The sequence below is a fragment of the Hemicordylus capensis genome, chromosome 9, assembly GCF_027244095.1.
Source record: "Hemicordylus capensis ecotype Gifberg chromosome 9, rHemCap1.1.pri, whole genome shotgun sequence".
Taxonomy (NCBI): domain Eukaryota; kingdom Metazoa; phylum Chordata; class Lepidosauria; order Squamata; family Cordylidae; genus Hemicordylus; species Hemicordylus capensis.
The window spans coordinates 22,955,152-22,979,237 of NC_069665.1; the positions used below are offsets into that span (position 1 = coordinate 22,955,152).

Genomic DNA, 24,086 nt, shown 5'->3' on the forward strand with positions numbered 1-24,086 from the left:
CTGGAGCTAGTTGGCCACCACCCCCTCAATCACCTTGCCCAACCAAGGGAGATTGGAGATCGGCCTATAATTATCCATCACTAAGGGGTCCAGGTAAGGCTTCTTGAGAAGCTATTAGCAAATGAGCACATCTCTGACTGCAGAACCCCACATTTTATTCTGTTTCTTGGCATGCTGCTAAGAGGTGCCAGAATCTTGGACATGCTGGAACCCTGGGAAGTAGATTCATATACAGAGAGAGATGCAATGTTAACTTTATTGTGAATATTTGCTATTTACTGATCTCTGCATAATAAGAGCAAAAAGTGTAGAGGATTGACAAAGCCACTGCTGTGTTGAATTGGTTGCTGGTATCCAGGCAATCAGCCCAGTGGGGTTTCTTTGGCCATTTCAATTTCTACACAGCAAGTGGTGCCTTTTGTATGGGGACAACGAAATATTCAGTGGGCAGAAAGGTCACATTTACCCAATAGCACATTTTGGGATGATGTCCTAGTGAAACGTGATTTGATGCTTGCAACTTCAAAAAGCATTTGTTTTTTTTTAAAGTGAGTTGTCATAGAGAGAGAAGAGTGGATGGTTAAAAAAAATGTATATATAAAAAGACCCTTGCACAAATGTACAAGTGGCACATTGCTGATTGTGAGTCATCAAGTACATCTTTTGTTGAAGACTACTCCTGAAGCGCTGATGAAATAAATATCTAAAAGATTCCACAAGGGCAGGGCACCGTTTGCTTTACATTTCTGATGAACAACAGGCCTTGACGGTTCTGGAAGGAGAGCAGTGTCAGTTCACCATATTGGAAAAGGGCTACTGAGCCTTTGCATTGAGGGTATGGAAGTACTATTTCACACAACACATAATCCACTTGTGGAACTCTCTGCTACAAGATGTGGTGACAGCCAACAACCTGGATGGCTTTAAGAAGGGTTTGGATAACTTCATGGAGAAGAGGTCTATCAATGGCTGCTAGTCAAAGGGCCACCTCCAGCCTCAAAGGCAGGATGCCTCTGAATACCAGTTGCAGGGGAGTGTTTCTTAAAACGCGGGGCACAGAACTGGACACCACATTCCAAGTGAGGTCTGGCCAGGGTAGAATAGTATTGTCAGAACTAACCCAAACAAGTCCAAAGAAAAGTAAGTCTCCAAAGAAAAGAAAGTTAAGCAAACCTCCAAAAAAGATTCCAAAGAAGCAGTCTCCAAAGAAAAGGAAGTTGAGCAACTAGGAATGCTTTGCCGTGAAATTTCTCCGGTAATTAAATTCATTCTTACCTCATGCAGAAGCGTGCAGTGGTTGGTGTTAATGACAGTGGCTTGTTCACAGAGCTCTGAGAAAAATATCACTTTCACTTATAAAACCCAGTGAGTGCATCTGATGTGTTAGAGACAAAACAAATTACTTCACTGAACACACACTGGTGCTTGATATAGACAACATCTATTTTTAAACAGGTGAGTCTGAGCTGCCCTGAAGCACCAGGGCAAGCGGATGCATCTGTATGGTACCTGCTTCCACCATTCTCTGGATAGGGAGACAATGGGGCTATTCTCACGATCAAAGAAAATCGATTTTCTGCGATTGTGAGAACCACCAGGCTCGGCTGCGAGCCTGGTGGTTCTAGAGCGGGTAACCCTAAAACCAGGTTTTAGCCTGCCCTAAAACCAGGTTTGCGGAGCGAGCGCTCCACAAACCTGGTTTTGAAGATTGTGAGTAGCCACACCACGGCGTCGAGGCACGCCTACTCACGAGGAGACCCCACCCCAGAAGGGAGGTGAAAAGCTACCTCCCGGCTCTGGGGGTCTTGCCATCATGCCCTGTGGGCTCACGCAGGGCATGCTGGAGCTTGCTGGAGCTTGTGGGGGCCAGTTGGCCCCCGCTGCCCCCAGCCCCTGCCAGCTCCGTCACAGAGCCGGCAAGCTGTGTTGGAAAGTGGAACCCATTTTTGTTGGGGCGTCACCTAGAGCCTCGTGGCCTCAATGGCTTGGGCCTCACCAAGATCTGGCACTGTCTCTTTGAGACCACACTTTAGGCACTGAAAGAAACAGGGATGGTGCGACATCCAGCCTTATGATTGCCAACATTATGGCTGGCGGGCCATAAGAAGCTTCTGGATTGGTCTAAAGTCTTGGTATAAAGCAGGGGCATAGCTAGGGGAGAGGAGGACTGTGTTCACACCTCTCTTCAGCGGCCCTTTGGAGTGAGAGAGAGCTGGGGGCCCTCAGGGGCTGTGGGGCCCAGGTTGTTTGAACCCATTCGCTCAATTGTAGCTACACCACTGATATAAAGACTAGGAACCTGGCCCATGCCCGGCCAAGAGAGAATAATCTTCTGTCTGTTGTTCCCCAGGCTGCGTTTCTCAATCTCGCTCCAGTTCCAACAGCTGGTCACATAAGTTGCTTTATACAGAGGCAGGCTGGTCCACCTTGCTCAGTATTGTCCACACTAGCAGTAGCTTTCAGGGTTTGGGGTCTTTTCCGTTCCTGCTGTCCTGTTCTGGGCTAAACTAGAGTTTAATGCTGGATGACAGCCTAAATAATTGATCAGGAAAAGAAACGGCCTGGACGACGACGACGACAACTACTACTACCACTACTACTACTACTGATGCTGATGCTGCTACTAGTAGTAGTAGAAGCAGCAGCAGCTGAACTGTTGTTTATTCTGGACTCTACCAAAAGCCATCCCAAGCAGTCTTGTACTGTAGGGTTGGGATAGAAATCTTTTCCATAAATAATAAACAAACAACAAGACACTGCCCCTGGTTTTACCTCCAGTCTACTCTGGCTCCGACCCCAAGGTCCTCTTTCCAGAAACCAGACGAGCTGGTGCCCCTCTTGATACAAGAAATGGATAGGATGGAAAACGTCTTGGACCTCTTTCCAGGACCTCTCGGTCAGCCCTGGAAAACCTGAGCTCACTGCGAACTTAACCATAGGCTCACGAGATTGGTTAATTCTCTTAAGGGATGCTCCTTCAGGTCACTTTCAAATACAGAACCAAAATTGGGGGGTTGCAGCCACCCAATGGCACAGTGGGAAAATGACTTGACTAGCAAGGCAGAGGTTGCTGGTTTGAATCCCCACTGGTAGGTTTCCCAGACTATGGGAAACACCTATATCGGGCAGCAGTGATATAGGAAGATGCTGAAAGGCATCATCTCATACTGTGTGGGAGGAGGCAATGGAAAACCCCTCCTGTATTCTACCAAAGGCAACCACAGGGCTCTGTGAGAGCCAGGAGTCGACATCAACTCAACGGCACACTTTACTTACTTTACTTTACCCACCTGTTAAAGGCTGGCTTCTAGATAGGAATGGCTGAATTGGGAAACTGTCATTTGTATGACAGGCTTTGGCTCTCCATGGTGACTTTTGGGATTTTGCAAGGACACAAGTTGACTTTTCATTTTGAGGAAAATGCCAGAATATGTTTACTTCTAACAGAACAATACTGCCCCACACACTGGAACAACCATAAAACTCATCTTGACAAACCTCACACCCACACAGAAACACTGTTGATTAATAGTCACACACACTTCTGTTCTTGATCGCTCACATCACTTGCTTTGTGTCTCGTTGAAAGATATGATTGTCTCTCCCACATACACTCTTGATGACTCCCCTTTGTCAGAAACATTGTGTGCTCTCGATCACAGAGTTTTGATAACTCTTCTTGTCTCCCTCCCTCCCTCTCCCCTACAAGGACTTCTCTTCAGCAGACATTGATATATCCTCGATAATCTGTCACATCTGCAGTCTCAAATTACATGTCATAGGGACACGTCTGGGTACCACTATCTCATGTCTCCCTCCATCACTATGATCATCGGATGCCTCTTTCTGTCTAATTGAAAAAATGTGGTGTAATTATCCCACTGCCCAGCAACAGCCAACTGGACAGAGCAGAAGAGGGAGGAAATGCTAATGTGATGAAGTCGTGTCATACATTTTTTTCATCCACACAATATCTGGGAGACATGGGAAAGATCTGAGCTGATGGAGTTCCCATGTCTCCCAAAATATACAGTTTGGGCCTCATGATTACATACAGAGGTCATTCTACCTGAATTTGGGAGCTGTGTGTGCTCCCAATTTGCAGTTTTGTGGAAGCAACGCCAGAGGAAAATTTGGATAGAAGTGATTGTGTGGAAGTAAGGTAAGAGGAAAACTTGGGTAGAAGTGATTGTGGGGAACCAAGGTAGGAGAAAAACCTGAGTAGCTTTTTCTCCTACTTTGCTTCCATACAATCACTTCTATCCAGGTTTGGCCCTCCAAGCAGCAATCCCCACTTCCCAGTGGGAGCATCATGTTACCTTTTGGTCAATATTAGATTTGGAGGCAATGAATTAGTGGGAACTCTTTAAAAACAACAACAGTACAGTAAGTCGGGAGCATATGTCATTTGTTACTAATAAATCTCCCCACTGAATAAAGTATTATCTATCATCTGTTCTTTTATGCAGAAACAATGGCTCTGATAGCAGTTTCTTTGCCTGCCACACTAAACAGGATTTGGCCTTTACTTCTCCGAAGTATCATGACAATAATCAGCCGTCTAATATGATAGAATAACAGAAACAGCCACACGCTTTCAAGTCCAGACAGATGGCTTCACCTTAATAAAAGAATGTGATATTAAAGGGGCATCTCCTTTTGCCATATTTGAGGCCATCTGTAGGAACGTGCCGTGGAGATGCAAATGAGCACTAATGCACTTTGCAAGGAGCACTTCACAGTTCATTGACTGTGCAGTCAGTGGTATCAGAGAGAGCTCTGAAGTGATCATCCTTGGCTTTATGTGCTGGTAATGCACACTGACTGGAAACAGCCTGTACATTCTCAGGGCAAACGGGAGTCATGTTCGGCAATGATATGCAGACCAACCAAAGAGGGAAAGCTTTTCTCTCTCATCAACTTGCAGACTCCTCTTAAGCAGTAGCTGGTATGATGCAACCCATAGTAGGGAATTCAAAGACTCAGGCTCAAACATCTGTTGGGCTATAAAACTCACAGGGACATAGGAAGCTGTCTTCTACCAAGCAAGATTGTTGGTCCATTTAGCATAGTATTGTCTACACATCTTTAAGAATGAATGTGTGCATGTATTAAGGAAATAAATGGTTATAAAATCCATTGGCTGACATCTTGAGTAATGAAACACTGGTGCAATGGGAGAAGCACTGGTGTAGCACCAAGGCTTCTGAAGGGTTCCAGACTAACACTGCACTGGTGTGTGTGTTTGTGAATTTCAGTGACCTCCCCTTCACCTAGAAACCTTTGACATAACTCAAAAATGTGTCCCTGAGGGCAGTGCGACCTTCAGGGTCATATTTTCAGGTGGCACAGAGTGTTTCCTGGGGAAGGAGAAAGCCCTGAAATCTGCCACCACCGCTGAGCCAGTCATGGAGCCGAGTTAGTTGAACTTTAGCCATTGTCATTTTATTTGGATATGCAAGATGTTAAATTTGGACACGGGCAGCTAGTGGCTAATTTATTATCTACAGGAAGGATTTAATTGATAAATGCTGGAAACAGGACCACCTACTAAATGTGGTGGGTTGGAAATATAAGAACTGGAATTCAGTGCTCAATGCCTGCTAACTGGGCAAAGTGGCAGCATTTGAAGTGGTGGTTCTCTTACATTTAGCAGGGAGAGAGCAATTGTTCCTGTCTAACCCCAACATAGCGTCCCCTCCAGTGGTTGTTGCTGGTGTCTCCCTTGTGCTTCCTTGTAGATTGTGAGCCCCTTTGGGACAAGAAATTATTATTATTAACAAAGGAGTTCACAAGAGCACACCTTTTAGGCAGTGTCCATCCTGTGGCTCACAGCTCACAAACACACTGAGCATGCTCAGCCCACCAGACAAAGAGAACCCCACTGAGCATGCTCAACAACCAAAGTAGGTTAGACTACTAACAGACTAGAGGTAAGACTCCTAAACGACAAAAAACACTACACTCCTCCCCCACTGTTTAAAACAAGTATCCCACAAGGGAAAAAGAGAAAACAAAACAGCAACAAAAAACACAAGGATAAAGAACAAGCCCTAAACATGCATGCATTAAAACACAAATTAACCAGGCTACAAGTCCAGTCTCTGCTTTGGTTTGGGTATGCGATTGTAGCGGTGCAGAGGGGATGGAACATTTCCGGATGTTGTAGGGGGCTCCTGAGCAGCAAAGGCATTTGGACAACCTGGCTCAGGAAATGCCGCTCCCTGCCGCTTTCATGTGACTGCAGGGGGCGGGGTGGTGCTCTCGGCCCCTTGAGGCAAGCACGGAGGCCGCCATTTTGGACACTACCATGTGACACAGACCAGCCAATCAGATTTCAGGAGCATTTTAAGACGCCAGCTCCATAGCGCTCCCTTTCAGTTGCTTGGACTAAGCAGCCCTCCCTCCCACCCATTTCATTGAGGGAAATCCAGTCGCTGTTTGGGGCCAAGTAGGAATTTTTTGGGTCAAACCCGAATGGCCTTGGTTTGGCCTTTTTTTGCCTACTTCTCACTGAAACTCATTTAGGGTTGTCACTTTTTGATTGGTCACGTTTGTTGATGAGTGCGGGTTAGTTGAAGTGTATTAATTGGTGTTTCACTGGAGGACTGTTTAATGCCGAGTAGGCAAGCCGAGGAACAGCCATTGCAGGTTTGTAGCCCTTGGGCTGGGATCCTCCCCCCCCCCCCCCCGCACTTGGCGGCAGGCTGGTACCCACCACTCAGATTTTGATGGCCTAGATTGGTGAGGCTGTCTTACCTCCCCTCAGCGGGGTTTCACCCCGCGACTGTTATTATGTCTGGATTCAGTCTGGGCAGTTGCCCAGTATGTCACCCAGTCCTCCTTATGAAACTTAATTAACTCCTTAATTGGGGTAACCACACTGGTTGGTTGTAGGGCAGTGTTCCTCATATCTGTCCCTCCTGCAGTATCCTCCGAACTCTGGACAACAGAGGATGTGCACTAATCTCTTGCTGGATTACAGCAGCATTCATAGAAACAAGGGGCATCATCTCAATAAAAAGGACAGTTTCCATAGGCTGAGGAATAACTTTGGGCAGACCTGTCAGAGGAAGACTACTAAGGGTATCAGCATGCTCCATGGCTGGCCATGGTTTATATTCAAAAGGTAATCATAAGCTGACAATGTAAAAGCCCATCTTTGGATCCCAGTTGAAGCCAATGAAGGCACAGGCTTACTTTCTCCAAATAGTTCTGTTCTATAGAGTGGCCGTCTTCTGCAAAAAGCTGTTGTATATTGAGTCAGACCACGCAAATGGCTGGCACACGTGCGCAGAGACCATGAGACAGGTCTCCCAATCGGTGAGACCCGGTTTAGCAGGGTGCGCGGGGAGAGAGGGAGCCTTGGGCGGCCAGATCGGCCACCCACACAATTGCCGGCTCCGTGATGGAGCCGGCGGGGGCTGCGGGGAGCGGGAGCCAATTGGCCTCCATGTGTGTGCCGGCATCAGACACAGGGGCAGCTGGGAGATGCCCGCTGGAGTGCAGATATTCCTGGGGGAAGCACCAGGAGTATGGTGATGGCAGTGTTCAGGGGAGGAGCAGGTATGGACCTGCTCTCCTCCACTGGCTGGGGAAGCCCTCATTTTTAAAGGGAGGTGCCTCATGATTCGGCTTCCAAATCATGTTTTGCCACATCCCTATTGCTAATGACCAACTTTAAACTATCTATGTTAACAGTGTGTGGAGTATTTTGATCCTTGCAAATGCCATTCATGTCCATTTGTCATCCATTACAACTCAAGAGGCTGAGCTGGAATGCATACCCACCTTTTGCCTCACTTGCAGGCATTGGCATCTGGGGGACAAGGGGGCATTCCCCCCCCCAGATTAAGCCACTCCCACTGGGACTTACTCTCCATGGAGTATAGGATTGCAGCTTTTGCCCCCCTCTTGGGAAAAGTCCTGTTGACGCCCATGCTTGCAGATGGCAAAATTGGAGAGGCATTTCAGCCAAGGTAGTGGTAAAAACAGGGTGAAGGCTGGGGGTCTTACCAGTTATGCTCCTCTCCGTGGCTGGCAGCTGCCAATATTTAACCCCTTTCATTTCAAGACATTGCTAAGTGTCATTATGTGGCATCCTTCTCAAGGAGAATTGTGAGGTGTTGTAGGGAAAACAAGATGGCCGCTGCCAGCCCATGGAGTGTCACTGCTGACACTTTCAAGAGGAGCACTGTCACTGTGAAACAAGTGGCAGCATAAAATGGAAAGCCAGGGAGTAATTTTGTCCCCCAGCCCTGGAACAGGGATTCTCAGATGCTGTTGACTCCAACTCCCATAACCCTCAGCCAAAGGCCATCACAGCTGGGGATGCTGGGAGTTGTAGTCAACAACATCAGGGAATCCCATTTACAGAACACTGCCCTGATCCCCAAATTCAAGCTGAATTCTCCACAAAGAGCTCTTCGCTCAATCCTTTGACATGGTTTTCACCCGGATCCAAACAGCTAACTAAGTAGGCACCAGGTGAGAGTCCATGGGGAGAGTATTCCACTTCTAACCAGCTTGTTTGCTATTAGATGTGCCACATTTATTTTCTTTTGCCATTTAAAACCGAGGCCGGTGCTTACAATGCTGATCTATCCTTTGCCCATTTCCAAAAGTAGTGCAAGGCATGGGGAAAATTCAAAGCGGACCTGATCGGCTCTTCCAAGTGCTGGCGGGGCTGATTTAACAGGAAGGCCAGGCCCTAGCATTTCCCCGCTAAAAGACTGTATTTACTGCCACCTAAGGGAACTAAGTAAGAACAGGTTTGGAAAATAAGAGCCTGGGGCAGGCAGGCTACAATCTTGTTGCTCTTTGATTTGGTCTGTTCTTCAACCCGCCACTTACTTGGATGAGTCCTTTAAATGATCCCTTGAGCTGATTCCATGAAGATGTAATCAGCCTCACTGTTTTATACAGTTCCAGTTGACTATAGAGTAACCACGTGAACCCCCCAAATGGTTCCATTCAATTAGTATAGTATAAGCCAGCATGGTGTAGTGGTTGGAGTGCTGGACTAGGACCGGGGAGACCCGAGTTCAAATCCCCATTCAGCCATGAGACTGGCTGGGTGACTCTGGGCCAGTCACTTCTCTCTCAGCCTAACCCACTTCACAGGGTTGTTGTGAGGACAAACCTAAGTATGTAGTACACCGCTCTGGGCTCCTTGGAGGAAGAGTGTGATAGAAATGTTAAATAAATAAATAAATAAATAAGATTAAATAAATAAGCACTGGCGATCCTTTCATAAGGCGAGGTAGGCAGTTGCCACAGGCAATGGATTACTGGGATAGCAGCAGATTCCACTGCTGGTTTGTCCTTTATTTATTATTTGTTTGTTTGATTTATATACTGCCCTTCCAAAATGGCTCAGGGCGGTTTACAATTAAAACAAACCACTAAAACCAAGAGCTAAAGCAAATTAAAAATAATATAACAACAATTAACAATTTAAAAACATTTTAAAACAACAATTAAACAATTACGGTGATGAAAAGCCCCAAAATTGGGTTAGAATATTAAAACAAATTTTAAAACCCTGGAAAGCCAGGCCAAACAAATACATTTTAAGGGCTCTCCTGAAGGCTAATAGAGAATTCAAATTGTGGATTTCTGCAGGGAGCGCATTCCACAGCCCCGGAGCAGCTATAGAGAAGGCCCGCCTCTGAGTCGCCACCAGACGAGCTGGTGGTAACTGGAGACGAACCTCCTCAGATGACCTTAATGTGCGGTGGGGATCACACAGAAGAAGGCGCTGTCTAAGGTAACTCGGGCCTAAGCCTTTCAGGGCTTTAAAGGTAATAACCAGCACTTTGTATTTTGCCCGGAAACATATCGGCAGCCAGTGCAATTGTTTCAAAATAGGCATAATATGGTCTCTCCGGGTTACCCCAGAGACCAATCTGGCTGCCGCATTCTGAACTAATTGAAGTTTCTGAACTACGTACAAAGGCAGCCCCACATAGAGCGCATTGCAGTAGTCAAGCCTTTATAGCAGGGGTTCCCAATCTGTGGTACTCCAGATGTTGCTGAACTACAACTCCCATCATCCCCAGCTACAATTTATGCATTGGGGGTCTTCTGGGCACTCCCCTTCATCTTCTGAGTAGATCCAGAATGTGGCAGACCCTGACAGCTGTACAGTGCAAACATTTGCAGGCATTTGCCTGCCCTAATTGTTTCTTTGCAATATATATTTTGCTGAAAACCTAATTAGCTTTCTTTAATAAGAGGTGTGTGGAGAGGGCACCAAAAGTAGCCTCTATGTTTCTGCATCTCACCCAAGCTACAAGCCACTCGCATGCCATAAAGATCAGATGCGATGGAAAACTAGGTGATTAGCTTTTGAAGATAATTAAGCATCATGGGCAGTTTAATGCATACATATCAACGGCTCTGCCAGGAAAATCTCGATTGTGTTATTCTTGGGAGATTTTTTTTTTAAACCCTGCAGCCATAAAGAGCAAAGAGCACATCAGAACACGTGAGCAAAAAGTTATCACTTACCACTAAATGTTTTACAACTTCTGTTGAAAATATGTTCAGAATTTCACGTGGCTGTGTTTCTCTGGACTGACATTTGCATAGATACGGCATTCAAACATGTGCCCAAATGGTATTTTGTGGTACAGGTATACCTCATTATCCGTGGGGTTTCCGTTCCCACCATTTTTTGCAAATAACGAAACTGTGGATAACGAGGCATCTATAGGGATTGGGGGGTTAAGTTCCTGCGGGACAAAAAAGGAAGGAGGAGGAGGAGGAGGAGGAGGAGGAGGAGGAGGAGGAGGAGGAGGAGGAGGAGAAGAAGAAGAAGAAGAAGAAGAAGAAGAAGAAGAAGAAGAAGAAGAAGAAGAAGAAGAAGAAGAAGAAGAAGAAGAAGAAGAAGAAGAAGAAATGTGCCATACCATGTTCTGCAGGTCTCCAACTGTCCAGCGAGGCCCCCCAGAATGTCAAATTTGGGGGATTTTCCTTTTTAAAAAATCATGCGTGTGCACAAACACACATACACAGAGAAGACCATGCCATCGAGTCGGTGTCACCTCCTGGTGACCACAGAGCCATGTGGTTTTCATGGTAGAATACAGGAGAGGTTTACCATTGCCTCCTCCCTATAGGAAGGTGCTGAAAGGCATCGTCTCATACTGTGCAGTATAAGATGATGCCTTTCAGCACCTTCCAATAGTGCTGCTGCCCGATATAGGTGATTTCCATAGCCCGGGACACATACCAGCGAGGATTTGAACTGACAACCTCTTGCTCTCTAGGCAAGTCACTTCCCTGCTGAGTCAAATACACACACACACACACACACACACACACACACAGATACATATACAGAAGAGCCACAAAATGGCTTCTTTAAACAAAATGGTGGCCTCGGAGGTCATTTCCAACTACCTAAGAACTGTGAATATGTGGTACATAACCTGTTTTTGTACCTGCACATGCTGAGGTTCGACATCTATTTTCAGACCATGGCTATGCGGAACTGTGAACAGCAGTACTACATACAGTGAGGTCCACCTGCATAAAGTGCAGGTGAACCTTCTCAGGAGTCTCCCCTACCTCAGGGGGTAGTTCCCAACCTGTGGTACTCCAGATGCTAGTGAACTACAACTCCTATCATCCCCAGCCCCAGTCAGGAAACCTGCACTCATATCTTCCTATCAAGCTCACCGGGTAAGTCTTAGCTCAATTCCCAGGGCTATTGTGAGATAAAATGGGATGATCCTAAGTAGGCCGCCCTGAGCTATTGAAGATCGGGATATAAATAATCTAATTTACTTCAGGCACATTTAGTGGCAGCATAGGTTAGCCCTCACTCTGTGTTGCTGATATTATTTATGATGATGATTAGTAATAATAATAATAAATAATATCCATAGCACGGAGTGAGGCCTAACCTATCCTGCCACTAAAGAACACCTACGCTTGCATGAAATGAATTAGATTTGCAGTCTAGACTTAAGAAATGTCTATATTTGGAAGAGAACTATTATGGAAACAGGGATAGGAAACATAGGAAACTGCCATATACTAGACCATTGGTCTATCTAGCTCAGTATTGTCTTCACAGACTGGCAGCGGCTTCTTCCAAGGTTGCAGGCAGGAATTTCTCTCAGCCCTCTCTTGGAGATACCAAGGATGGAACTTGGAACCTAGCTGCTCTTCGCAGAGCGGCTCCATCCCCTGAGGGGAATATCTTACAGAGCTCACACTTCTAGTCTCCCATTCATATGCAACCAGGGCAGACCCTGCTTAGCTATGGGGACAAGTCATGCTTGCTACCACAAGACCAGCAATCCTCTCCTATTCAGGGATATGCCCTGAATTTTAAGTGGCTCGCTGCAGCAGATAAAATAAATATATTGACTATGCCTTCTGTAATTGGAAGCACAGCCCTCCCAATAACTGTAACATCTTTGTTGTGCCCAAATGGATATTTCCCAACCAGTGCAGAGACATTTCTGTTAGCTCCATGTCGAATTCTTTCAATAATTACACACCAAGTAAATTAATGAAAATCAAAGGAAGCTGCCTGCCCTTAGAAAGCCAGTTTAATTTGGCATGCTCTATTGCAGCTCCTAAATGCTCCAATTCTTCGTGGCCCTGAATCAGACCGGCAATTTCCTCTTTCTGGAGTTAATCTTTATAAATAATACTAAATTGAATTTGACACTAAGTGGGGTGTGAAATTCTTAAGCTGCCGGTTCATTCTTTTTAAAAGACACATTAGTGTCATAGAGGCTGCTTTAGCGTTTTCCCTTCAAACCATGAGCTCTGTTTGGGTGGGTAATTGCTAGTTAGAAATACACACAGGCCCACATTGTTGCAAGGGAAGAAGGAAACCAGAAGCAAAGAAATCACAAATAAAACGGATATTTATTTACAAGGCTGAACTGTTTTCCATTTTTTACAGCTCAATTTCAAAGCACATTAACTAAACTACATCCATATCACCTTATCTCAGTATAGGTGATGTTTTAGGGCCCCTTGATGAAGACAAATCTCGTTTTCCCACTGCCTCTCCATAAGGAACAGTCTGGAATCAAACCTGGAGACTTCATTGGAGGAGGTGGACAAGTATCCTACTTCTGGAATCTTCTGGGCCCAGCTAAGGAAACAGAGAAACCCTGCACACCAGAGATCACTTGGAATTCCTACATCAACTCTGTTATCGACCTCCGATCTATTTGCTTTATAGCTGCAAGTTTATTTTCCACCATCCTCCCGTCTTCAGAGTTTACGAGCAACACTCAAGTGCTTTTCCAGTTTATTTCAGTCCCTTTTGTCTGAAGAGTTGAAATTATAACATTCTTTCATGGCTAATTTAGTGGTTTGCTGTTCAGGAAATATTGATCTCCATTAATGTTTCCTTCTGCACACAAGCCAGAGGATATATGTGATGAGAAGGAAGGGAAGGAAGGAGGGAAGGAAGGAAGGAAGGAGGGAGGGAAGAGCGGGGCCAAGGCACTCTGCCTTGGTAACAGCCTTAGGAGTCAGGACACTGCTGGAGCAACGTTCTGTTACTGTTATCATATCCAACTCTTAAATGGCACTAACCAAAGTTCTGACTCCTGGCTCTTGTAACTGTCCAAAGTTGGTGGTGATCCTGGATCCTTACCTCAACTCAGTCCAGAACAGGATACCAGTCACCTGTGATTTCTCTTGGTCCACTCATTCAATTTCTCCAGTCCATGATTCATGAGATTTTGCTTCCTTATCTCCTCCTTAATTTCACTTCTATTTCCATTTCTGGAATACAAAGAACAATTCTGTGGCACCTCAAGGCATGATGTTCCACTTAACAATTAGGAACATCAGTAGTTACAAAAATGAATTAAATGTGTTCAATGCCACATAAAAATACCAGTTGATACTTTCTTTCCCACGTGCATTTTAAAGTGCAAATTTATTCATTTTCATAACAAGCAGTATAATATTATTAAGTAAATCCATGGGTGTGTGGGTGGGTGTGTGTGTGTGTACACACACACACACAGAGAGAGAGAGAGAGAGAGAGAGAGAGAGAGAGAGAGAGAGAGTCTTTAACAACTACTAATCTGGCTGCTATCAGTTAATTAATTAACTGCTGGGTTTTTTTTAATTACTTTTTGAAATAGAAGCTAATAGCCTCACCCAACAGGTTATTCTCAATTTGTAGCTAGTGATGATTGGAAAATACAGAGAGACACATACAGGTAAAGTTGAAGAGCTGGTCTTGTGGTAGCAAGCATGAATTTCCCTCTTTGCTAAGCAGGGTCTGCCTGGGTTGCATTTGAATGGGAAACTACATGTGAGCACTGTAAGATATTCCCCTCAAGGGATGGGGCCTCTCTGGGCCTCTCTCTTGGATGCACAAGGTTCCAAGTTCCCTCCCTGGCATCTCCCTGACAGGCTGAGAGAGACTCCTGCCTGCAACCTTGGAGAAGCCACTGCCAGTCTGTGTAGACAATACTGAGCCAGATGGACCAATGGTCTGACTCAGTAGAAGGCAGCTTCCTATGTCCCTATGCGCCTGTGTTCGTTAAGATACCCAGGTCCCAAAAATGTTTTGGTCTTCAAAGGCAATAAAGTCCACCTTAAATTGAGTCTGGAAACAAAGTCAAGAGAAAACACCCTTTTTAAGCCAAAGGAAAATAAGAAAGAAAGAAAAATACATATTTATTATTACATGTTCATACCTGCCAACATCTCCCTAATTTCCAATTCACCTGAATGGGATAATAGAGACATCTTGGCAAGGATGCATGTTGCCCTGCAAAGAGCCCATGGCGGCGTACAACAACCCAGTGGGGTAGGCTACATTGAAACTAGCCCAAGATCACCCCAGTTTACCCCATGGCTGACAAGCAGTTTGAACTCCACATCTCTCTAGTCCTAGACCAATCCACTGACCACTGATTCGTACGTTTCAATATCTGTCCCAGTGCCTGACCCATGCATAACACTATCTGCCTCATGGCCAAAGAGGGTATTTTCAGCACATTTCCCTGGAAATTCTTTGGGGATTCGGGGCACGGCCATAGCTCAGGGGCAGAACACAGTGGCTTTTCATGAAGGAGGTTTCAGGTTCAGTCCCTGGCAGCATCCCCAGTTAGGGCTGGACCCCCTGCCTGAAACCCTGGAGTTGCTGCCAGTCCGTGCAGACACTACTGACCAAGATGGGTCAGTGGTCTGACAAGGAGGCTTCCTATGAGGATTAATTAAACAGCTGCGCAGCATGATTAAAGCACTAACAGGAAAAGGTTTTACAGAAAGAATAAGAAGGTGGCCGAGCTCTGTAATGGAGACACATTTCTGCCGTCGTCAGAACCCATTTTTAAAGTTCTAACTAAGCAGCATTTTAATGAAATTTGCTAGACTAACTGCTTGCATTGTCTCTGCTGGCGACACAGAAGCAAACTGCAGCCGGCACAGTACCCTGAAGGCAGACATTAGGAGTTTCTCTACCAAATCCAGCAGAGAAGGTTCTCTGCTGAACGCCACCATGCTGTGATTAGTTAATCATTTAAGTACATCGTGCTTTTAATTAACTGCCAGCTCTGGTTGGGCATCTGTTCTGGAGATCGCATCTGATCCTGACGGTCCCAGCCTGCAAAGCGTTTGAACAATTCCGATGGCACACTGTCCTACAGCATGTGTCCAGAGCATGCTGGAAAGAGCAGAGATGCAAAGGATTCAGACTGCACTTTTTAAAAAAATTGCAGCAGAATATGTATACGTATACGTATATGTATATGCATATACATATGTACGTAAAGATTGCCAGCCCTCCAGGATTGGGCCTGGAGTGTCCAGGAATCAGTATCTTCACAACAGAAGCATAAATAGAAAGCACTTCTTCACACAACTCTTAATGAACCTACAAAATCAATTGCCACAAAAGGTAGTGAGGACCACTAGCTTAGACGGCTTTTAAAGGCTATTAGACAATTCCATGGAGGAGGACTAGTCTATCTATGGCTATTATCAGGTTTCTTCTAAAGAGCAACAGACATTTGAAGAACATTTTTACCAAGGAGAAACACTAGAGAATTCTTGGATTATTTCTTCATATCCTGGTCATTAGAGATGTTCACAAAACAGATTTTTTTTTAAATTCATTTTAAATTTGAATCTAATTCCAAAAATTCATTTCGAATTCAAATCAAATTAGAATCTGGTACAAAAATTTGATTTGAATTTTAATCAAATTTGAATCGATTTGATCCTGCTTTGGTGCCTTTTTTAACCAATCAGGGGGCCTGAATGGTTATAAAAAGGTGCTAAATGGTTCTCGAATTGAATTTGAATCAAATTTTGAAAATTCGATTTGAATCGAATTGCCCTTTGAAGCGGTGATTCAATTTGAATTTGAATCACTTGAATCACCCAGATTCTAGTGGAATTGATTCAAATTCAAATTGATTTGCACATCCCTACTGGTCATGATAGGTATCAGCTACTTCCAGGATCAGAGGGAGTGGCAAAGCATCCGTTTTTCATGCAAAAGGACCCAGGTTCACTCCCTGGAGCTGGGAGAGACTCCTGTCTGAAACCTTGGAGAGCTGCTGCCAGTCAGTGCAGACAATACTGAGCTAGCTGGACCAAGGGTCTGACTCAGTACAAGGCAGCTTCCTAGGTTCCTATGGATATTAGTTGCTGGAGAGCAAATGGCAGAAGCTTGCTTATGAACTTTCTGGAAGGGTCTGGTTGGCCACCATTGGAAGCAGGATGCTAGACCTGATGGTCTACAGGATGCTAGACCTGATGGTCTACAGGATGCTAGACCTGATCGTCTACAGGATGCTAGACCTGATCGTCTACAGCACCTGGGTCTTTTCAGTTTAGAAAAAAAGGGGGCAACATGATAAGAGGCCTGTACAATTATGCATGGTGTGGAGAGAGAGAAATGTTTTCCCCTCTCTCATAACTCTAGAACCAGGGGTCATCCCGTGAAACTGATTGCCAAGAAATTTAGGACTGACAAAAGGAAGTACTTTTTCACACAATGCCTCATTAACCTATGGAATTCTCTACCATAAGATGTGGTGTTATGTACTGCATTGTGTTGCTGTGTTGCAGCAACACAATCGTTGTGTTGCTGTTGTGTTGCTGTACTGCAGACTGCAGTACACTGTGCTTGTGGTCTGCAGTACAGCAACACAACGAGGGCATGTCCTGAATTACGTCTGTTGCTGTCCGTCACGGCACCAGTTGGCGGTGCGCGAGAAATCTAGTCTGACAACCAGTCCATACTGGTCTGACATCTGTGGGTGGAACTGTTGGGCAGCTGCCGAGGGTCCTCGGAAGGACCCTCTGCTGATCCCTGAGACGAGCGTTGTGTCCATAGCCTTCCTGTTGTTGTGGGGGTGATGGATCAACTCTCTCAGGACCTGCCCAAGTAGGAGCAAGTCCATAGAAGGCAGAGGGATAGGAGTGTAGCCCAGTGGTAGAGCATCCACTTTGTATGCAGAAGGTCCCTCGTTCAATCCCTGGCACCAGGTAGGGCTGGGAAAGTGCTATGCCTGAAACCTTGGAGAAGCAGCTGCCAGTCAGTGTAGACAATACTGAGTTAGATGGACCAAGGGTCTGACTCGGTAGAAGGCAGCTTCCTGTGTTCCAAATGGCCATGATATGTATTGAATTTCCAAATGGCCATTTGGAAATTCCATGCATTCCTATGGCCCGTTGGAAGGAGTCAAGGCTTTTCAGTGGGCATTCCCTGTCATTCATTTTAGTATGTTTCCTAGAGCAGGGATTCTCAACGTTGAATCAACAGATTCTCAACGTTGAATCAACGGATTCTCAACGTCAGGCCCAGTGGCTGGGGATTATGGGAGTTGAAGTCCAATAACATCTGGGGACCCAATGTTGAGAATCCCTGTCCTAGAGCATCTGCATTGCATGAAGAAGGTCCCAGTTCACTCCCTGGCAGCATCTCCAGGTGAGAGACTCCTGTCAAAAAACCTTGGAGAGATGCTGCCAGTCAATGCAGACAATACTGAGCTAGACAGACCAATGGTCTGACTCAGTATAAGGCAGCTTCCTATGTTCCTGTCTTTCAGTTTGCCAAGAGTCCCCTTACGCCTGGAGCTAGCAGTGAACTCCATATACCACGTGTGATCGTCACTTCCTAATATAGTATATTTAGATCTAGTGATAAGTCCATGGGAACAAAAGCTCACTCCCCTCCACACCACCTTTAAACTTCTTCAGCAAAACTGCAAAGGTGTCTCGATCTCACAAAGAAAAAATAGGTGTTTGTTACATAGAGAAAGTGTGTGTGTGTGTGTGTGTGTGTCTGTGTTTGCGCACGTGTGCGTGCATGTGCGTGCATGTGTGTGCTTTTCCTCTCATTGTTTCCCACCTGAACAATGCTGTTGTGAACCAAGTTCAAGGGTGTTTCCTGGAACGCCTTCTGCTCTGATGACATCAGAAGCAGCCTGTCACTTAGGTAACTAACTTCTGTTACTATGGCAACCCTAGCCTCCAAAACCAGGCATGAAAGGACCCTGACCAAGTAAATTGGAGTTTTGCTATTAGAATGCGTGCTGGTAACATTACAATCTCATTCATCTGGATGGCTGGAGACATTTAATTTTTTTAAAAAAAAAGTTGAAGGAACTAGAAGTTTGGATGAAAGGTTGGGGAGATGAGGCCGCAGGAAGGAGAGGTAGTCAGTCTGGATAATCCAATGTGCTGGCCAATTAGGAGATCAAGTAATGGGGATTAACTGAATTCCAACCATTACATTATTAATAAGAAACTTCAATCCTATGTGGTTACAGTGTATCCAAGGAAAGGAGGGACATAAGGACCTTGCTAACTGAGTACAGCCACCTTTGAAAGTGGTGATCCTCTTGTATTTAGCAGACAGAGAGCAACTGGCCCTATCCAACCCCAGCACAACATCATTCCAGTAGTTGTTGCTGGTGTCTACTTGTGTTTCTTTTTAGATGGTGAGCCTTTAGGGACAGAGAAGCATCTTATTTGTTCATTGTTTCTGTGTAAACAACTTTAAGCACCTTGGTGGGAAAGCTGTATACAAATATTCGTAGCAGTAGCAGGAGTATGCACAGAAGCATAGGAGCCTTATACCAAGTCAGACCATTGGTCCGTCTGGCTCAGTATTGTCTACACCGGCTGGCAGCAGCTCTCCAAGCAGGAGTCTCTCCCAGGCTACCTGGAGATGCTGCCAGGGATTGGACCGGGTCCCTTCTGCATGCAAAGGGGATGCTCTGCCACTGAGTTATGGCCCTTGTTTTGCTACAGGTACACACCATTGTGGACCAGACACAATTTCTACACAGAGGTGTAGGCAATTCATCACGTGTGAAGCGACCCTTAATACAAACTCTTGACACTTAATCCTACAGGTAACACAAAGGCAGGCCAAGACGCTTCCTGTTGGTCCCTGGCTGCCCCCTAGACCTTCCAAAACCTGCACACAATTACGCTCGATAGGCAGTCTTTGATCAGTTCAGACCCACAAAATGAATCTTTAACTCCCAGGCAGTTTTTTAAGACCACACCAGGGAGTCATATGGAGCAGCCTGTTCAGCTTCTGTCGGAGCTCGACGGTTGCTAGAGACAAATAGCCTTCAATTTTCAACCAAGTTCTGAGACACCCTGCCGCTTTCCCCCTCTTTTCTAAATTAAATTATAGGGTACTACAAACACGAGCAGCCAAGTTGTCTTAAAGGCAGAAATAACATTCCGGACCAGCGTTTGGAATGGAGAGATTTCGGGTGGCCCGATGTAGGTGAACCCAGGGGATCAGCCTCCGTTTAGTCCTTCTCCGTGTATCTCAATGATCCAGGTTATTTGGCAATTATCTTTGCAATTTGGACCGCTCCTACCTGGGTCTCCCCTGTTCTAGGCCAACACTGTAGCCACTATGCCACACTGTCCCCCAGGACAAACCAGTGGTGGGGGGAGAAAGCCATCAAGAATAAGATTTCCTGCATATTTTTTTTAAAATGGGAAATTCTAATACAGGACAAATTATCCACACAAATTAAAGTGTCTTTGAGTGTGTGTTAGGAAAATAGTTATATTTAGAAAGATAGATCCCTATTCTTAATTTTATTGACAATTCTAAATCCACTTATACTAGGCCAGAGCAGAAATATTATATAGAATAGAATAGAATAGAATAGAATAGAATAGAATAGAATAGAATAGGGCAAACGACCATATCAAATCATATTTATTATGTGAAACATTTAAAATGGATGTTTTCTGTGCCCTTCTTGATATTAATACAGGAGAACCTCATTATATGCAGATTCTATATCCGCAGTTTCATGCATTCACGAGTGTCTGACACCCGGTTTCTTTCTCCGCGGATACAAACTAACGCATCTGTGGTTTCTAGAGGGCCAGAAGTGACCACAGAGGTCGTTTCTGGCTGCCATTTTGTTTGTGGGAGCCATTTTGTGGCTCATTGCAGGGGGGGATCTTTTGGGGGGAATCCATGATTTGGGGGACCATTTGGGGCATTGGGGGGGCATTGCTAGATGCCAGGAGACCCACGGAGCATGGTAGGGCACTTTATTTGACATATTTTTGTGGGGGGTGTGTGTGCTTTTTTAAAAGTCTAGGAACCTAAGCCCCACATTCCCATAGACTCAATGACTCATTGTTCATTATCCGCGATAATATGCAGCAATGGAACCCCTGCGGATAAAGAGGTCCACCTGAGTGCTGAATTTTGTTTATATTTTGTTTGCAAGATTAATGTGAGCCATTATTTCTATTATTGTTTTGTGTGTTTTAAAATTTGTTTATATTTTGTTTGCAAGTTTAATGTGAGCCATTGTTTCTATTATTGTTTTGTGTGTTTTAAATGAAAAAATGGAAAACAATTAGTTTTTTAAAATACGAAGAAGAAGAAGAAGAAGAAGAAGAAGTAGAAGAAGGGTGAAGCTCTTTACAGCTCAGGAAGGCCAGTATAGAATGTCATATGCTACAAGAATTTTAACATGCTAAATATAACACCAGGCCCATTGAACAAGATTCTTATACCAAGTCAGTGAAATCTCCCTTTTGCTCTGTAGCATGCAGCCCTGTGGATGAGTTGCTTCCAGGGCCTTTGTGAGAGATTCCTGAAGAAATGTGAGGTTGCAATTCCTACTACGTAGATCCTGCATCCAGTTTCCTCCCTCTGTTTAGGCTCCTCTGCACACAGCTGCGCCCATCACTCACCCAAGCACTCTAATTAATTAAAAGTAAAATGTATTAAGGGGCCCAAGTATTTTTATTTGTGATCATGAAAGGAAATTGTCAGTAACGTGCCTAAAATGGCCACCCGGGAGTGATACTGAAGTAATTGTGTGTGAAAATGGTAGCTGTGAATCTTGGTGTGTTTGCAGACACAGACCCTTTCCTGCAGTGAGGAAAAGCATGCCGGAAATGAAAGAGGAGGAAGGTTGATTCTCACGCACAGCCATCCTCTCTGGTTTGGGTTCTCAAAGTGTGAGGTGGGCTGCTTCTCTCTGCAGGAGGCCCATTGCCAAAGGGGGGGGGTCCTCCCACAATCCTCTTCACCACAGTGTTAGGCCCAGAGCAGGACTACACAACTTCAGCCCTCCTACAGAACTAGGACTACAACTCCCGCGATCCCTGCTAACTGGCCACTGTGGCTGGAAATGATAGGAATTATAGTCCAAAAACGGCTAGAGGGCCAAAGCTGTGCATCCAGCCTTGGTCTCGAGGCAGAATACCACCGTAATATGTTCTTCTTCTCACGCAGTGTACCTCATGAAGGGCTGGCCTCAGGGATGGGTGAGCCAGGCAGTTGTATAAGGCTCCTGCCTGAAGGAGGCAACAAGTCAAACTCGCACAAGCTTCACAATTTGGCAACACTGATAAAACTAACGATGGGGTGGGGTGTTGCTGAAAGTGCCCCTCATCCAGGATGCTATTTATCCTAGGAACTGGCCACATGAGCCTGAGTTCCATGCCGTAACAGGCACTAACTGCAATGCCCCTCTGAGGCAGAGATAACCTGGCCACGGTTATGCATGTCCCGGTAGCCTCCAGATTAGACTACTGTAATATATTGTGTGTAGAGCTGCTGTGTGAGAGAGGGAGGGGGCGACTGAACCCGTCCTGCAATTTGCCGCGCATGCCCTACCGTCCCTGACGGATGACATGGATAGACATGCACCGGCCTCAGTGGCCGACCTGGCAGTAGCCCAGCCTTAGTGGGGAGGGGTTAGGGAACCAGCAGGGCAATATGACTGGGTTCTCCCTCAGGAGGCAGTGGCCAGGCGGTGGCCCTGCCTTCCAAAGGGGTCAGGGGATGTGATGCGTATGGAGGCTTCTTTGAGAAGAAGCCGGCCAAGGATGAGGGCTGCCTGGAGCATGGCTGCCCCATGAGTCTGTGAGGACAGTGTTTGACCACAGAAGGAGAAGGGGGAAGAGGCGGCATTAACATCCCCTCCCCTAAAGTGAGTCTTGGACGTCAAGCGGGGGAACTGCAGGACAAAGAACCGTGGCCTACCCTGAGGCATCACAAATCATTCAGTTGCAGGTTTTAGGGGATGGGTGGGAAATTCTCACAAGGTTTCATGATGTGCTTGCAGGGGCAGGCATTGGGTGCCTTGGGAGTTCCTCCTGGGCTTATCAGAAGTAGCTCTCCAGTCCAGGCATTGGAACCTGCTTCTCCCACCCCTCTTCTTCCCTTCCAATCAATACTGCTGGCCAAACGGGGGAGTGGCCATGCCATTTTCTCTCTTTCTCTCCCATCAGGTCCTCTCGCCTCACTTTGCCTCATGTAGGGGCCACCCCTGGCTGAGTGGCAATGTGCCCTGTGACAGGGATTCCCAGATGTTGCTGACTACAACTCCCAGCATCCCCCGCTGCAATGGCTTTTGGCCAGGGATTACGGGAGTTGTAGTCAATAACACCTGTGAATCCCTGTTACTGAGAGCACTGGTGAGCAGACCTTGAAAAGAGCCTCATTTGAAGATCTCAGTTGCCAGGCAAAAACTAATGATATTGGGGTGTTTCACTGTGTCTATGTTTTTGATTTTGATAGATGGCTACTACTTTTAATATTGAAATTTAATATTTATATTGTTCTAAGTGTTATAAATCTATTTGCATTGTTTTAAAGGTGCTATAAACCACCCTGGGATTATCGTAATGAAAGACATGTACAAATCTGACAATCAACAAATCAATAGACCAGATGCATCTGGGTGTTGACCATCCCAGCATCTGGCACAAAGTGGATAGCACCCTCATTTAGTAACAAATTTATGTCATCCGGTCTCCTAGGACTGGTATCTGGCCACTCATATAATCCTTTAAGGGGGAAAAAGCCAGCACCTTCTATTAGACCTTCCATCTAATGTCTTTAATTTTCAGCCATTAGTTAGTTTTTCTGTCCAGTATTTCTAACAAGGCCCTAATAATACTGATGGCTCCTGTTCCAGTGGACATGAATCTCTCCAAGCTACCTTGCTCCATCAACCTATTAAGATGTCTAAAACCCCTTGGAGTCCTAGATTAGTAGATCTAAATTTCTTTTGAGAGAGAGAGAGAAAATGCTTCACGTCCATCCTCCCTTCTGAGAAATGTTTATGGGGAAATGGTTTTTCAACTATTTCCAAAGATTTATTGGTTTAATTTAACGCCACTCTGAAAATGGAAACATCCCTCCCTGTTCAAAACCTGCCGTCTGCGAAGAAAACGGAGCCTCCCAAAGCACCTTGACTTCACCACTCACACGTGTGATCCAAGCGTTTCAATAGAATGACACAAAAAGAACAAATCCTTTGGGGGTTTGTTGGACTGAGTGACTTTTTCTTGACGCTCAGAACTGACAGGTAAAATGACAGGCCTGACTGGGCTACACAGCAAGGTCAAGAAGTTGCTTGCCGTGGCCTCATCCAGAGGCACTGTTTACCTGCTTCCAGTGTGTGTGTGTGTGTGTGTGTGTGTGTGTGTGTGTGTGTGTGTGTGTGTGTGTGTGAGCTCCACTCCAGAGCAAGGGGTTCCAGCTGGGTTAAATGACATTGTTTATGGGCAAGCTCTCCTCGTCCTGTTTAGAATTAGGCTCAGGAAACGGAATTGTTTTCCAA

The 24,086-nt window shown here is 45.5% G+C and overlaps 1 protein-coding gene across 2 annotated transcripts in view; it reads left to right on the forward strand.

Annotated features, from left to right (window-relative positions):
• The first annotated feature begins 6,466 nt into the window (after nucleotides 1-6,466).
• Nucleotides 6,467-24,086, forward strand: part of C9H16orf78 (chromosome 9 C16orf78 homolog) — a 28,222-nt gene continuing 10,602 nt past the window's right edge. The window contains exon 1 of one of the 2 annotated variants that reach the window (XM_053271286.1): nucleotides 6,467-6,651. In XM_053271286.1, the coding sequence (XP_053127261.1) occupies nucleotides 6,616-6,651 (36 nt within the window). In that variant the 5' untranslated portion in view covers nucleotides 6,467-6,615. Of the gene's footprint in view, nucleotides 6,652-9,645; nucleotides 9,770-24,086 lie in introns of those variants that run through there. The other variant, XM_053271288.1, reaches the window with a different exon arrangement.